The 17,511-nt window shown below is 42.8% G+C and overlaps 1 protein-coding gene across 10 annotated transcripts in view; it reads left to right on the plus strand.

The window, feature by feature from the left end:
- The first annotated feature begins 271 nt into the window (after positions 1 to 271).
- Positions 272 to 17,511, plus strand: part of MITF (melanocyte inducing transcription factor) — a 201,115-nt gene continuing 183,875 nt past the window's right edge. For 6 of the 10 annotated variants that reach the window (XM_073230893.1, XM_073230894.1, XM_073230897.1 and 3 more), the window contains exons 1-2: positions 272 to 290; positions 1,282 to 1,408. In XM_073230893.1, the coding sequence (XP_073086994.1) occupies position 290; positions 1,282 to 1,408 (128 nt within the window). In that variant the 5' untranslated portion in view covers positions 272 to 289. The other 4 variants (XM_073230899.1, XM_073230895.1, XM_073230902.1 and 1 more) reach the window with 4 other exon arrangements.

Raw genomic sequence — 17,511 nt, forward strand, 5'->3', positions numbered from 1 at the left:
CTTTGACCTTGCAACGTCTTCTAAAACAGGTTTGCCAATCTTTTTTCACAGTTGAGGAAATTGAGGTTTCTAGGAATCAAGTTGACATGTCCAAGATTACACTGCGCTGTAGAGAAGGATTTGGGATTTCACCGTGCTCTAACTGTAAACGCCTCCCTCTAACTCTCGACTGCCTCCCTGACGCCTCAACACACTTTTAAAAGAAGGAACACATCCTGGCTGGGGCAAATCAGAGGGAGGGACTGGAAGCACAAACGATCCACAACCAAGCCCGTAATTCTGTTACCTCAGTGAGTGCCGGGAAGCTAAGGCGAGGTGGGGGGTACGGGGGTAGGGTGTTGACACTTGTAGAGTGTTTGTACCCCACCACTTCACTCCTGCAATGTTAGGACAATCTCGTTTGAACTCCCAGCCAACTAGAAATTAAAAGCAGACAGTGACGACGCTGTTTTGTAACTTTCTTTTTAAATTAACCGAACCTTTCAAGTGCTGCTTTAGATTACAAGTGACTAATTGGATAAAAGGGAAAGAGCCACTCAGCTGGATGAATAGTATTGTAAGAGCTCAGCCTGCATTATAGAAAAAGAACGCAGAAGAACAATTTCTGCAATAACGTTTTAATTACAAAGTGAAGGCGAGTTTGTCCACTCTGTTCCGATCCGAGGACAAGTTGATATGTCGCAGCAGCGCTGAGAAGCGTGCAGGCTCATAGCAAGTCTTTTTATTTAAGGCAGGCTAAAAGTTTCTAGGGCCAACCCTTCACTGTTGGTGTTTTTTTTTTTTTTTGTCGTTGTTTGTTTTTAAATAAGCCCTTGGCGTGCCCTCGCAAATGTCGGGGCTGGGAGGGAGGGTGACGGTAGGTGAGAGGGCTGAATCCGTTCTTATTAATATTAAACAGCCAAGTCCTTACCCTTGAAGCAAGTGGGGAGAGAGGAGGGAGAGGAGCTTCTGACATTGACAATGAATCCAAACAGGAGTTGCACTAGCGGTGTCCACCACGTTGCCACTGCCCCCCGCCTGGCCTTCTGGGAGTTGTAGTTTCACCAGGAGCGGCCTCCGGGGTGAGCTGGGGCTGTCCCGTCCGGACCGAACTACAGATCCCAGGCAGCGCTGGGCGTCCGCCCCTCCCGCCCCGCGGCGAGTGTAAACTCACCGCGCCGGGGCGGGCGGCCGCGCGCGGGCAAGTGGGCTGAGCTGGGCACTGAGCCGGGGCGCACCGCTCGGGGGACCCAGGCCCCGCCACCTCCCTCCGTCCCCGGCTCCGTTCTCTCTGCCGCGCAGTGCTTGGACGAGAAGCGGGAGCCATGCAGTCGGAATCGGGGATCGTGCCAGATTTCGAAGTCGGGGAGGAGTTTCACGAAGAGCCCAAAACCTATTACGAACTCAAAAGTCAACCCCTGAAGAGCAGGTGAGTGGTGACACAGCTGTAGGGAGGAGCGGCGGGCGGCCGGGGGGCCCCGCGCCTCCCACGTCGGGGTGAGGAGAGCCGGGCGCCCGGGCAATGGGACAAGGACCCAGTGCCCTTGCCTCGGGGTGCAGGGCGAACTGCCCCCTCAGCTTGGGGCAGTGCTCGGAGGGCCAGTGCGTCCCCGGGGGTTCGGGCGGAGCGCACTTCGGGGGCGCCGCGGGCAGCCCGGGACGGCCCCCCCGGGTGAGGGGACTCGTCCGGGGACACCAGCTGCTGAGACCGGGTGGGGGCTGGGGAGCGACCCGGGGCCGGCGCGGGGGAAGGGAGCGCTGGCCCGGCCCGCTGTCCCAGCTGTGAGGAGGAAAGGGGGTTTGAGTTGAGCCCCTCTTCTGGAGATACAGCGGGTTGAGGACTCCCAGGAGAGTTTGGGGTGGACTGAGGCGCGACGTTCGAGGGAAGCAATCCGCTCGTCAGCTGTCGCCTCACAGAATTCGGGTCCGTGGGGAAACCCGCCCCCGCCGCCTGCAGGTGAGGTTTCCCTGAGCCGCGCCTCCGGACTTGGCGACGCGGCACCTGGGCGCGCGGGTCCGGGCGGGGCGGGGGGCGGCTCCCCGCTCCGGGTAAATCCCCGGGCTCGCGGCCCCATTCAAATCCAGGCCTTCCCTGCGGGGGAAGAAGCCCCGGGACTGGATGGTGTTGGGATTGTCCTGTGCTTGGCGGAGACACGCGTTTACCGAGCCGTCTGCTGGGGACTTAAAGAACTTTTTAGGAGGGGAATGAAGACACCCGCTCATCTGGCGCTGCGCCACCCCTAGTGCCCACTTCTGTGCTACCTCCATTCCCATATGGCTGTCGCAATGGGTTGGGTAGCTTCCTTTTTCTCTGTCCTGTAGCCGGCCACTCGGCACATTTCCATTGTTTACTAAGAGGGTGATGGGCATTTGAGGTTGTGATAATAAAGAAGGTTTTATTCTCACCCCTTGCAGTTGCGAGATAAGATAAGGCTATAACTGGAAGTTCCAGCAGCGCCTTTGCACCCACCTCAAACCTTCCTGTTGGCCCCTCACTGTGGGTAGGGCCTGGGAGAATGGACCCAGCTGGCAGAGGGGGTCCAGAAATTAGGGGGAATGAAGAAGGGCAACCGAATCAGGAGTGAGGTAGTGTCATCTTTGCTTCTGGAGTGCAGGAGGCTGGTACTTATGGAAATCTGATCCAGGTTTGTTTCCTTCAGGGCTGTGTCAAAACTGAGTCCAAGTTGGGGAAGAAAATCTGGGAACAGCATATCCACTGACTGGGTTGCAGAAGCAGCCTCTTTGCAGATGCTTAAGATTCGAAGGAAACCTCCTTTGCAATTAGACGCCTAAAACTAGCCTTTAGTTGGTAGTTTCCCTTCATAATGGCTATTTTGTGTTTCAGCATAGAGTGTGTGCGTTGGGGGTTGGGGGTTTTGAGTAATATTGTGTAAAGGGTATTGTTGGTTATGCTCATTGGGGCTTTATCTGAATTCGGCTGAAGGGACCAGTGTTTTACTGAGCAGTCTCTGCTTTTGCTTCTATAAGCAAATGCTTACATGGCCAGAATGAGGGAGGCAGAGAGAGAGAGAGAGAGAGAGAGAGAGAGAGAGAGAGAGAGAGAGTGTGTGTGTGTGTGTGTGTGTGTGTGTGTGTGTGTCTTGTATGTGTCCTGAAAGAAATGAATTAACTGGACTGTTTGGAACATTTTTGATGGTAGCTGATACATAACATTAAATGAGTTTGAGAGAGTGAGGAAAATACCATCTGGAAAAACCCAAATGAATGCCATGAAACTCATGTTGAAGGATCTGGGCCTGCTCTTTTTCAGAGTCGGCAGAAAATTACTTCCAAGGGTGAACGTCCTTGGTAGCTACAGCACATGTAAGGAAAAATGTGGGTACGTGGGAAGCAATGGCTTTCACACGTTGAAGCTAGAAACAGGTGCAGGACAGAGCCGGTATGGAGAGAAAGGCTAAATTAAAAAAGTTGTTGTAAAACTTGTCTGTGGAGCAGACACATGCTCTTTGAAATAAACCAGTTAAATAAAATCTGTGAATAAATATATGGGGTTGGCAAAATTTCTCTATACTGTTTTCCACAGTTGTCTAACGTATTGTCACCGGCATCTGTTGTGTGACTCTAAGAGGACTACACGTTGTTCAGGGACTCCTAGTGGCTTTTTGTCTTAAGTCTGCCAGGCACCTTGCTTCTTCTAAGTCTGGGTTGGGGGAAGTTGAGATTGACAGGTTAAGACTGCTGTAGCCATTCTGTAGATCAGTTGTATTCTCCAGATTGTCTCTTGGAGTTGTAAATATGTCCAGATTCTGTCCACTTCTCACCAACTTGTCTGCTACCATTTTGGTCCAAGCTACCACCAGCCCTTGCCCTGGTCCTTCTACTAGTCTCTTAGCTGGTCCCCTGCTTCCTACCTTTACCTGCTCTTAGTGGATTTTCTGCACAGCAACCACAGTGTTTCTGTTAAAACTGGTTCACAATCAGGGGGTGACTTTGCCTCCCATTCCCCAAGAGTCATTTAGCAATGTCTAGAGACATCTTTGGTTGTCACAACCGAAGGAGGTTGCTACTGGCCTTTAGTCAGCAGAGGCCACAGATGCGGCTAAACATTCTGTATTGCCTAGAAAAGTGTCCACAGCAAAGAATGATCTGGCCTCAAATCGTTGCCACTGAGGTTGAGAAATGCTGTGTTAAAACATGTCACATCATGTCATTCTGTACTCAAAACCCTCTTATGATTGCTAGTTTCAGTAAAACTCAAGATCTTTAACATGGCAAAAAGCAGCCTGTATATATGGTCAAGCTCTGTGTCAGCTCTAACTTCAGCATCTTTTGCTTCCAGTCTTCTGGCTCCCTCTGCTCTTTGCTGTTCCTGGAAGACTCCAGACCCATCCACCACAGAGCCTTTGTGCGTTGTACTCTCTGGGCATGGACGGTCATTCGCCCAGAGAGCCGCAGTGCTCACTCCCCCACCAGCTTCAGGCCTTCCTTTAAATACCATTCCCATCAAGCTGGCTTGACCGTGCTATTTACAACTGCTATCCCTCCAAACTCTAATCTTCCTTGCCCTGCTCTTTTCTTCCTCATAGTACTTACATTGTAACCAACTCTGTATATTTCTAATATGCTCCTTAGGGAGCAGGAGTTTCTTTCTGTTCCTTCTGTACTGCTGTGTCTCTGGTGCCTAGAAGAGTTTCTCAACCTCAGCACCATTGACATTTTGTGCTGGATCATTCCTAGTTGTGGGGACTGTTCTGGGCAGTGCAGGGTGTTTAGCCACCTCCTTGGCCTCCATCTACTGAAGGCCAGGAACACCCAATCCCAGGGTGTGACAATGCCCAGAGTGTGAGGGTCAGAATCACCCCTGTTTCAGAATGACTGGCCTAGAATAATGCCTGGCACAATAATGATGTTTGAATCTGTGTTGCTTTCTCTTCTAGTACTGGGTTTCAGAATGAGGCGTTTGGTCCTGATTTTTGCATTCAACCTTGCATTCCTTTTAAAAAAGGTATCCACCAAGGTTTCCTCCAAGAGGAGCTTATATATCCTTCAGTTGGCCAAGCTCGTGTTTCATGAGGAAAGCTGTTTCTTTCCTAACCTGAATGTCCTGGCCTTTAGAACTGTGAAGCTGCTGGGTTTAGATACTGTGAGCCCCCTTTTGGTCATACTGATTGCCAGAGCTGAGTCAGTATGACACACTGAGAAAGGAAGACACACTGAGAAAAGGTTCTAATGAAGAATTGATTGTAGTTTGGTTTCCTCAACAAGGTTTTTGAAACCTTTGTGTGTTCTCATGGGAATAAGCTCTGATTGGTGAGTTGGCAGGGGAAAAGTGCTGAATATGAACCCAGGATTCACAAATGTGGAGCAGTTGAGTGAGCTCCTGGCAGCAGAGGAACTCTGTAGGTCTTTGGGACCTGAAAAAATCACTTTAAAATTTGGTAGTATCTTTCATGATCCTTTGGTTTCGTTTACTTGGTGCTAAATTCTGTGGCTTTGTAGTTGATTGTTACTAATGCCCTTTTCCTGGACAGACTTCAGAACTGGCCTAATCTAAGTCCAGTTTGTTCTCTTAAGGTTTTCATAATGTTTTAGGTAAGTGTTATTTAACTTCCTGCAAATGGGAATGGGAATGAAAGCAAATATTAGGTTTATAATGGCTGGACAGGCTACAGTAGTGCTTCCCAAATGCTGCTTCATACATAGGTGTGTGAAGTTTCACAGGTTTGCAGTGAAATGAGAAAGACCAAGACTATTTTTAAAAAATTTTTATTAAGGTATGATTGATATACACTCTTATGAAGGTTTCACATGAAAAAACAATGTGGTTACTACATTTACGCATATTATCAAGTCCCCACCCATACCCCAATGCAGTCACTGTCCATCAGTGTAGCGAGTTGCCAGAGATCCCCTATGTGCCTTCTCTGTTATACACTGTTCTCCCATGATCCCTCACACCATGTGTACTAAACATAAAACCCCTAAATCCCCTTCTCCCTCCCTCCCCACCTGCCCTCCCCCACCCCTCCATTTGGTAACCACTAGCTCATTCTTAGAGTCTCTGAGTCTGCTGCCATTTTGTTCCTTCAGTTTTGCTTCATTGTTATACTCCACAGATGAGGGAAATCATTTGGCATTTGGAAAGACCAAGACTATTAATGTGACACACACTGGCACACACATATTTTGATTGAGGCCAGTGCCATTACTTGGATTAATTCTGAGATTTTTCCACCTATGTTCATATTAAAAATACACTTTCTTTATGAAATAATAATTCATTCTTGGTAAAACAAAACTGTCAATCTTTTTGTTGGTTTTCTTGATTTTTCTCTCTGTCCTGCAGGGACACTGCAAGGAACTGCCAACATGGAAATTAAGAGCATTATTAGGCCATCACGGTCTGTCTCTAACCTGCTTGGTGACCTTGGGCAGGCTGACCTCTAACTTCAGTTTCCTCATCTGGAAAATGGGTCCTGCCTCCTAAGGATCTTAAGAAAATTAAACTGTGACATTCATTTTGGAAAAGTATTCGCATGATGCCTGGCACATAGTAAATGCTCAGCAAATGTTAGCAAATGTTGTTCTTGCTATTTCTTTATTACTTAGCAGTGAGTCCTGATATTAGGAAAGTGTTTGCATGTAGTTGACTCTGGCTTTCTTCTCTAAGGCCAGTGTTGTTATGCAATAAAATTACCTCAATTGTAGTAAATTCTCTTCTTTTTTTTTTTTGCTTTCCTTCTAATGAGTTGTTCAGATATATTTTTTGCATTTTATATTTTTAATCTGACCCATGAAAATTAAGAAATTATTTTGGTTAAAAAATAAGCAGTTGTTGCATCAGCACAAGCACAAAATTTCAATTCCACACATTATCTATTGAGTCCTAGAACGTGCAAATTAATACCAGTAAACATAGCTAACATTTATTGAACCTGTACTGTGTGCCAGCCCCTGTTATGTTTTTATATCTGTTAACTTAGTCTTTGTAAAACTGGCATGAGATGGTGATATAAATTTAAACAATAATAAGATTAATTATAACATTAAAAACAGTTCTTACTACATGCCAGGAACAATTCTGAATATATTACTTATATGAGCTAAGTTAATTCCCACTTGACCTTGCATGCATGTATTTTAATTATTCCTATTCTACAGAGAAGGAAACTGGGGCATAGCAAGTAGATAGGCCTGGATTTAAATCAAGGCCATCTGGCTGTAGCCCCATTCTCTGGTCTACTGGTCTGTACGGCCATGTAAGAAAGAGGCAGTGCACACAGCGGTGGGATATGCAAAGGCGCATCATTCTGTACCTTCTCCGAAACTCCCCGTATGGTAAAGGAAAGAACACATGGGCCTAGCTAGATGTAGAAGAGGAAGCATGGTGGCTGTGGGACATGGGCATCAGCAACTGATATTTAACAGAAGAAGGGGAGTCAGGGGCCAGCTTTGTGAACAAACAGGGGTATTTGAGTTTGTCCGTGAAGGTCATGGCATACTTAGTACTCAAGGTTAAACATATCTGTCTGCAACATTAAATAAAATGCTAGGCACCTTGGAGGACATAGCCTAAAATAGACTTTCAGCATTTTTAGTTGCCTTTGAAATGTCTCTTCAGACTCCCAGGTCTTCCTCATCGTCTGTGTGTACCTGATAGTGGCCAAGAGATTGGGTGCACTGGACAGGTTCAGAAGGAGCTGTACTAAAGCACGTCTCTGCCACTTAACCATTATGTCTATGTTCAACACACTTAGTTTCTTGGAGCTTTTGTTGCTTTACCATTTTACCTGTAAAATGGGATGATGAACATTATACTCTTAGTGTTGGTTAGTTAAGGTTGAGATAAAACGTGTAAAAGTGCTTTGCAGAGTGCCTTGCACATGTTAGTAATATCAATTCCTTCTTACCTACTTGATTGACCATGATAATTTTTCCCTTCTCATAACAATAACTTAAACACCTATGGAATCATGTATTTGCAGCAAAATAGGCAAGATTGAGATGCCTTAACCTGGCACATATTCAAATCTTACTATGCAAATTAGTTTTGTGATGTGATTAGATGGAAAGCTTGATTAAAGTGGGCTTCTAAGTGTTGGTTTTGTGTGCTGTTGGAGATTTCCTTTTTCCGAGTACTGCTATTTATAGCATTTATTTAAGTGGATGTATGTGTGTGTGTTTTTAATTCCCTTTGAGTTCTGCAGTGCAGTTTGCACAGGCTGATGTTTATATCTGCTCTAGTTGTGCAAGAAGTGGAAAATATCCTTTTTTTAGAACAGGTCACATGTGCTTACTGTCAGGAATAGGACCTCAGTGTAAAAAAATGTATCTTGGGACAAATAAAAGTTACTGAATTTCTCCCTTCAACTGCTTTGTTTCAGAACTGGCAGTATTGGGATAAATAATATGAAAAAAAAAATCCTTGGCTGACTTTTTTTCTGTCATTTTTTTCAAGGACAGTAAGCAACCATTTGTTTTGTGTGTGTGTTTGTGTGTTTTAAGTATAAAATGTACTTTGCTGTCAGGTTTGTCTCAGCAAAGTAAATCATAAAAATATGTTTGACTCAACTCCAGATATGTGTTATTTGGAGAAATAATCAAGAAGATACGGCATATATTAAGTGCAATTATCACAATTTTTGATAATGTAAAGACAATTTAGCAGTTCATAAAAAGGTTTTTGTGAGCCTAGTGAGCCTGTGTACTCTGGAGCAAGGAATTATGCCAAGTCATGAAGTCTGCATCCTTACTGATGCAGAAGAGGGCCAGAAGCCCTGCAAGCAGGTCCGGGGTCTCTGTTGAAATTACCCCTTTTCCTGTTCTTTATGATCTGGGGAGGAGGATCAGGCTTTTTATTTTTTTAAGTTGGTTCTTAAACACGGCTCCCTTGTTTCTTTGATACATATCTCCCCACTGCAGGGTTTCATCCATGGCATGGAGAGTAAAGTCCACCTTTGGAGTGTTCACACGAGGCACCTGTCCAGACATTCAGAATGATGAACGATGAGGTTCTTCTCTTCAATGACCAACATTTCTGGGGGTTTTTAGGCTCTGGGCACTGTGCCGAATTTGTTATGGATGGTAACTCTTTGGCTAGTTTCCATCTGAGTTGGAAGTCGAACCAGGGCAGGCTGAACGGAAGGCAGTATCTGGGGGAGCAGCAGAGTCCTGGGGAGGGAGGTAAATGACACCTCAGAATTGTGAGGACTCTGTTGTTCTCCCCAAGGTGCTTCTGAAATGTCCCTCAATCATTTTAATCAGAGGCAATATAACTTTGGGGTCAGAGGACCAGATGTATTCTTCTTCTTTACATTCCCTTCTCTTTCTCCTTCCAATGGTTATTTAAAGACCTACAGTGTATGAGGCTCTGTGCTGGCCATAGGGAAGTGTAGAACCAGACAGGCAAGGTTCCTGCTACCATGGTGCTTCCATCCTGGAGATGGAGACACAGTTAATGAACCAAATAAATGAGCAAGATGATTTTTGGTGCTATGAAAGCTAAATAGGGTGTCAGTAACACTGTGACTGGGAAAGAAGGGGCTTTATTATATTGGGTCATTGCGAATGACCACATGGAGAAAGTGATTTTGAGGCAAGATCTGAATTCTGAAGTAAATGTTCAAGTCTTAGTGCTACCACTCATGAGCTGTATGAGTTTGGGCAGGTTACTCAGTCTCTCTGAACCCTAGTTCCCTCTTCTGTAAAATGAGGCCATAGCTACCTTTCTGGGTTTCTGTGAAAATAAAAGGCAACACATGTAAAGCAGCTGACATCAGGAAGGACCCTGTAGATGCTCACGAAAACATATGGGACTGATTTAAGGTAATAAATTTATAATGGAGAAATAAATACAGACATTAACCTTCCCTGTGTTTATGACTTGATCTTAAGTGTTTTCCTAATGTTGAGTGAGTCAGATTGATGATTATCTTCATAAACCTAACTCTGGACTAAAAGTGGAGATGGATCTTATTACTGACATCATTCATGTTTTGACTGTGCTTCCCTAATGCCTAGCCTAGGATTGGTTTTTCGTTGAACTTTTAATTACTTTTCAGTGCACAGGAGAGGTCCAAGTAACCTAGGATTAAAATGGAAAGCCTGAGACTGATTTAACAAAATATGCACACACACCACAAACAAAAAACCCATGTAGAACTCCTGACTCCCAGTCCTGTGTTTCAGCCCCTAGATCACGCTTCCTGTCTACACTGATGTGAAAATATCAGTGTTGGTGCAGAAATGAAAAAGAAGAAGCTTCTCCTCCCACACACCACTCAAGCTTTCATCAACATGGACATCCACAAGCAATGGCTCTTCATTCAGCTACTTAAATAAAAGCTCAAAAGCATTGGCATTTCAGTGGCTGTGTCCTCTAATTCAAATACTCATGGAAGTGGTAACTTGCAAAAGGAAAAATCCCGAGCCTTGTGAGAGCAAATATTTTAAATTTAAATGGAGTGAGTTATGGGTCTGTGGAGTGCACTGGTAGAATCTTGTCCTTCTAAAAGAAAATTATGGGTTATTGAGCAATTTCAGGAAGGCATCTGTGGCTTTCACCCTACCCACCCCTACCTCTTCCCCAAAATGGGACAACTTGCTGAATCATTTGTACTCCTTCGTCTGTTTTCCTATGTGATCAAGGGAAAAGTTGTCATCCCCTCTGTTGGGAACATGTGTAGCTTATATTTGTAGAACAGGTTCTCCTTCTGGGAAGCTTACCTTGCTTCAGTGGGAAGAAAATTTGAAGCAGAGAAGATTCATTTAGCTTGATGGCTGAGGTTATATATAAAATTATGAAATGACAGACAGATAGGGATGCTCTATTTACTATGGTACCTTTATTATAAAAAGTTCCTAAATGCTGACTCATTCTCAGAAGTCTGTTTTTCGAAACATACATTTTATTTTTATAACTGGAGATTTGAAACTTGGTGAAAGGAATAGCACATGGAAACCCTGAAGATGGTTTTCCTGTTGAACTTAGAACCTAGAGAAATCCTAATGATGTTACCAGAGAACCTCCTTGAGATGTGGCTTTGCTGTTCAGCTTGCCGGTGACTGTCCCCAAAACTTTAAAATTGAGTCCATGAATGGACACGGTATTGTAACAGTGCCTTCTCCATCAGAAGGACTGGTATATTGTTGTTTTATTTTTTAGCTTTTAAAGTTTATCAGCAAAAGATGGAAAGGTATTACTTTGGGTTTATCTTTGCTCTTGTGTATTACTGAGCCTGCATAACTGTGCCACTTAAATTTAGAACATTGGCACTTTGGCCAGTAGAACCCTTTGTAACTAATTTATAATGATTTTGGCAGAGAATGACTGTGAATAAGCATTAAAATAGTTTAGGGTCATTTACTTTCAAGGGAAGAGGATGACACCAGCCAGGAATTCTTGAAAATTCTATTTATTTGTTTTTCAAGGAGGAGCTTAAAGTAGCTTACATAAAACAGTCCCTAAAAATGTAAGCAACTTGGCATGATTCCTGGTGCCATTCGAAATGAAAGTTTGCCTGTTTGCTGCAAGGAAATATGCTTGGGCAGTGACTTGTGGGAGATTGGCCACTGGCTGTGGTGTATTGGGCTATTGGTGTGCAGAACTTCTTGGAACCATACCTTGCGTCATCTTAGCTTTGGCCATTCATCCACTGCTCTTTAGGTAGATGAATGCTAATAATGTTTTGTTTAGGTAAGTACTAGATGTGTAAATGCTAAATGATGGGGTCCTGGAATGCAATTCTGATGATACTGATGTCATGTGGAAGCAGTAAATCTTTGTGGATGCAGAAATGAGTAGGAAGATTCGATGGTACTTACATGGTCATAGTATCATAGTCACTAGAATGTATGACTTAACTTCAGGGGGTGAAAGGCAAGGATAATTCATAGGGGTTTAGTTTTGGAGTCAGTTATACTACATGTCATTCTGCTGGTCTTTTGTACCTCTCTTTCACACTCTTGGGGTCATATACCTGATGTCTTTCCAGTCAGTTCTCACTGGCAGCCAACTTCCCTGTACTTACTTACAGATTTCCTCTAGTGGACACTTATTTTGCCTGCCCACAGTCTCTTTTCCAAATTCTTCTAACATCCCCTTCCCATATATTCAACCCATGTGCTTCAGTTTTATGGCCCCAGGAGTGGAGAACTGATACAGGCCTGGCCACATTCCTTCATCACAGAGATTGGTTTCAGTGGGTGCATGTTGACTACTGAAAATGAATCTCAGGATTTTGCTTGGGTGCTAACAGACTTTCTTCCTTTATATGCATTGGACTTGAGCTAGGAAAGGTGTCAAGCATGAGAATAAAGCCACACCTTGGAGGCCAAGATAAAAAACAAGTCCTTCTATTGGGCTGATGTTAGTTACTGTAACAAAGTGACATGCCATAGTCATACATGTAGTAGGTCCTCATTGGTAGGCAGCTTTCCTCCATATAGCAAATCAAGAACACAAGGTCCTTCCATCTTCTGGTTCTGCCATTGCCTATGACCCTGGAATCCTTTGTGTTCAGTGATGGAAAGGAAAAAAGAGAAGTCATTAACTGAGGTCCAACAGTGACAGGCATCACTCTTGCTCAAATTCTGTTGTCAAGGGCCATATCTGCATCTGGATATAAGGATCGGGGCATATATAGATACCAGCTGGGCAGTAACACCTCTGTCCTAGGAAGGCGAACATATTTTGGTGGATAGCTAACCATAACTGCCATGGTCCTAGTAGTGTCTTCACTTCTATATCATGTCCTGTTCCTGGTAGGCCTAGTTAGTCCTAGCCTTGGACTTTTCTGCTATTTAACCAATAAATTCCTTTTCTGAGTAGACATGGTTAATTTGGATTTCTGCTACCTGAATGGGGACTGACCAAGCTTATACACTGCCTGAATCCCAGCTCTATGCAATGCTTCCTAGTCCAAGTTTGTTGAGCGAAGTCACTACCCCATTTCCCAACAACGCATCCACCACCATCACCTTAGTGCATTCATTGGCTTTCAAAATGTGGCCCCCAGACCAGCAGTTTCAGCATCAGAAATGTGTTAGAAGTGCAAATTCTTAGACCCTGCCCCAGATATACTGAATCAACCTGTAATGGTGGTCCTAGGAATCTGTGTTTTAACAACTCCCCCAGGAGATGCAGATTTATACTCCAGTTTGAGAACCACTACCCTAATGCTTTTACTGTGCATCCTGTGTCTCTGTATTGAGTTGTATTGCTGTTTTGGGTTGAAAAGTTCCTTGAATTAGAATACATTTAGTAAAAAATGCAGTACTGCTTGTGGCCAGGCCAGAGATGATCACTGATGAAAATTACTCACTGATTAAAAAAAAAAAGGAAAAGGAAAAGAAAAGTCCTTTCTAGAAAGTTAGCTATCTGATCTACGTTAGTGACCCCTGGTAGGGTTTTTGGTTGGGTCTAAATGTGATCTCTGAGTGACTTGGAGTTACCCTAATTTTTACTACTCTGAGGATCTCAGGCCCAAATCTCAGAAGCTAACATCACGAAGGATCCTGTAGATGCTAGGCTCAAAAAGTGAAACTTAAAGCATACTGCAGTCACTTGACTAAAAGATTTGGTTGAAAAACAAGGTGATGATTTTGAGTACGTCCACATGACCAAATTGTTTTTCACAAAACTTCTGCTGAATAAAATTTGAAATACGGACTGTCAGCCTGTTTTCCTGTCTTAATGAATTCCAGACAGTTTATAGAGTGCAGGAGCTTTCAAAACAGAGGGGCGGAATGACTGCGACCAGCCAGCATCTGTTTTGTCACACATAGGGGTGTCCTGACATCCTGGAGTCATTCCCCTTGTTCTTAGTCTCTCCCTTCTCCGATGGAGAGGTGCAGACTGTGAGAGGGAAGGGCAAGACCAAAGTTGTATCAGACAAATAGAGTCTATAGAAAATTTCCAGATTCCTTACTTTACCAGGAAATTCAACCTACCCCTAATCCATTGAGACAAAAGCATTTTGATTTTTTTTCTCTTCTGTTTCTGCATGCTGACCTTTTCCAAAGAAAAAGCCCTGCTGTTTTTCTTGTAAACTGGTTTACAGCTCTTTCTGGTCCAATAGGTCTGAAGTTCTGGATTTAACCCTTGGAGTAAGACACATTTTTAATTTAAATTCTAATTTGACTATCTACTGTTTTTTTTTTTCTTTGGGCAAGTTACTCTTGTTTCAACAGAGGGCTAAATGGGGCATCTGGATAATATGATCTAAGTTATAGGGTAACTGTGTGCATTAAGAGAAATAGAGGGGTACATTGCTTAGCCCAAAAGTAATCAGTACCTGGTTCCTTCTGTATCCATAGCATCAATGATGAATTGTTGAAATGACTTTTTAGTTTCAGATACCTTAACAAGGAGAAAATATCTCAAAGGCAGCAGGGGAAGAAGAGGGTATATAGAAGAGCAGAGGAACTTAAATGATCCCTAAAATTTGATAACCAGCATCAAGGTCTTTGTGAGTTGATGCAGGTCAAGTAGTGGTGAACCGTGGGATGCCTGACAGGGAGGTATTTAAAGACGGCACGTGCTATTTACAGGTCTGGTGTTACTTTTTTGCTAGAGCAATCTTTGATTTTATCAACATGTTACCTTTCATCATAATCATAGAGTATAGCTAGGTAGAAGAATAAATAAAAAGATGTACTCATTAGGTTTCACAACACTGGGCAGTGTAGCAGCTGAGCTCCATTGCTCTCACCACTCAGGTATCTATCATTCCTAACTGTTATGCTTCAGCTTTGTCTTTAGTGAATTCCTACTTTGTCTTTTCACATTTAACATGACAGCCTCTATACAGTTATCTTTATCCAATATAATCCATAATGCCCTGTATTCTCAAACCTCAGAATTTTTATTTATTTTCCTCTTCTAGGATTTTTTCTTCTAGTAGCATTGTACAGCTATTTTAAAGATGAGAACCTAATTAAAAAAAGAATTATTTCTTAGAGGAGCTGTTAGATTTACACTTGCTTTTATTTGGCCTTTATGCTGAATTTTCTGAAAACTTGTTTGCTTTATTCCCTTGCATTTGTAAAGACCATTTCAGTTAACCAAGGGAATTTTCATCTACTGGTTAAACTGATACTGCTAGGTTGGTAAAACTTAAATGTCTTTATTCATATTGATTTGATAGCTTGCTTTTCTTTTCTTTTTTCCAGCTTAACATATAATCGAATTAGTTATTAATTAAGATATAATTAAAATAAGGACTGTATATATTGAGGTCATGTGACTTGATATTTTCATATATGTATGTATTGTGAAATGATCACCACAATCAGACAGCTTGCTTTTCTTGATCCTCATAGTTTTTCTCCAACACCTGTGGCTAATCTGGCCACTAGAAAGCAGAAAGGAGGTTTGGCCCTAATAGTAACCATCTTTCCCATTATATTGCATACATAAGTGGATGCCTTCATCAGTTACAGCTTAGACGTGTTACATAGATACTGAGGTCACCTGCCTTATCACATTGCCTTGAAAATTCAGCAAGGTAAGCAGAGTATTATCTGTCGATGGGGTGCAGTAGATGCCGGCTACTGCCCCATTACTGCTGCGCTTACTGTTGTACCTCAGTACTGCCCCTCTGGGCCTGCTGCTGCACCTGTGTGCTACTAACTGGTGTCATTTAGTGGTTTATATAAGGATTGAAGAAGTGGTTAATCTGTGAGGTCCTGCTGGTTCTACCATTGTTTTGTCACTGCTGCTAAGTAAATAAATAATTTGGGTCTTCAGATCTTAAAAATCCCCAACATACAGTCAGTTCTCAAATGTTTGGATTTATGCAGCAAGTTTTCAGACCTGTCCCAGGTGTTGTTTGTTGCTCAAGAGTCTGCTAGGCCAGTTCCCTCAGCTATCAACTATTGCGTGCAGAGGGGTGGGAACTAATTTGATTACCATTTAATGGGAGCCATCTTCATGAGAATTCATACACACAGTGATACATGTCCATATAGGATTCTCAAAGCAGTGCTTCTCAGTATTGGCAGTTTTTCTCTGGTATTGTCATGACTAATTGAAACTTGACTCGTGCTTAAACAGTTCCTGTCCTGACTCTTATAAGCAGAGAAAATGAATTTTCCTCTTTCCATGTGATTGAAACACACACACACACACACACACACACATACATCCTGAAGCAAAAGAACCTACAGTTAAGTGCTTTAGGGTGGTGGAAGGCATCAGTAACTTTTGAGAACTCTGTTAAATTATTTTGGGAAAATGTGTGAGAAATTATCTTGACCTTTTTCTTACTAGCTATAGGCCCTTGTTAAGGTTTTTTGAGTCTCAGTTTTCTCATGTAAAATATAGGGTTAACAGCATTACCTATTGGAACAGTTGTGAGGATTATAGAAGTTAATGTGTAACATGGCTAGTGTATATGAATAGTCAACACACTGAGTTAGTTGTCGCTACTGTTGGTCCTCAGAGATGAAATAAATTACAGCCAATTCTTGTTATTTGTGGTGGTTATGTTCTATAAAGTCACCGCAAACATTTTATTAGGGAATACTGCACCATGGCTCCTAGGGGATGTACAGGGTTAGGTTCCTATGAGCCTGTGGTTACAACCTTTTTGTTAGCTTATTGGTATATATCCTTGTTTTATATGTGTTTCTCTTTAAAGACATTTTATTTAATATATATTCTTGATTAACATGCCTGAGTGAAGCTTATTTAAAAGCTGTATTTTCTCTGAAAGTCACATCACAGCCTTCTTGTGCTTAGCAATGCTAGACAGCAATTCAGCACTAGTTTCGGGGGCCCTCTTGGTCAGTGAACTCACACACAAAAAAACATAAAAATGCAAAATTCATGGCACAAAATAGACCTCAGAAAGGCACTTTTTTTACCTTATGACAGCTGAAACAAGAAGGCAGAGTGTCACCTTATTTGACCTCAGTTGGTAATATACTTGTTGGGCTGCTCAAATATTTCACCTCTCGGCTGTGTCTGCAAATGACTGCAGAAACATTGCAAATATTGATTTTGGGGTTACAGATAAATTTTAGCGAGTAGGCAAATTTGCAAATGGGGAAACCATGGATAATGAGGGTTGATGGTATTAAAAATTGTTTTCCTGAATCTTTCGTTCGCAGTTCTTTATCTGAGCTTAAATGCTCACTGGGGAGAATTTTTTTAAAACAGTGCTCTAACATTGTTGTGGATTATACATGAACCCACATTAATAAAGCTTTTCCAGGACCCTGATCTTCCATTTTTACCAGTTTATTTTCTGATAATAATGACTCATTACTTCTAGATCTTTAAAGTTGAGTAGGACTATTCAATTTTATTATTCTTTATTTTGATACAACTTCTACCATTCTGTAGGAAGGTGGAGTGTGAGAGTGGGCACCTGGGAAAAGAGCACAAACATACTGTGGGGACCATTGTTGAGTCCAGCAGAAAGAAGTAGGATGCACTAGAAATTCTGGTGTAGGCAGTTTTTGAAGTCAGGCTTAGTTTACTCATGGTCTAGAAGATAAAGGTGATGAGTCTTCTCAGTGTGTTGAAAATTAGCATATTGTAATTATCCCCATAGTTGCCATTAATGT

This window comes from Manis javanica, chromosome 3, assembly GCF_040802235.1.
Source record: "Manis javanica isolate MJ-LG chromosome 3, MJ_LKY, whole genome shotgun sequence".
Lineage (NCBI taxonomy): Eukaryota > Metazoa > Chordata > Mammalia > Pholidota > Manidae > Manis > Manis javanica.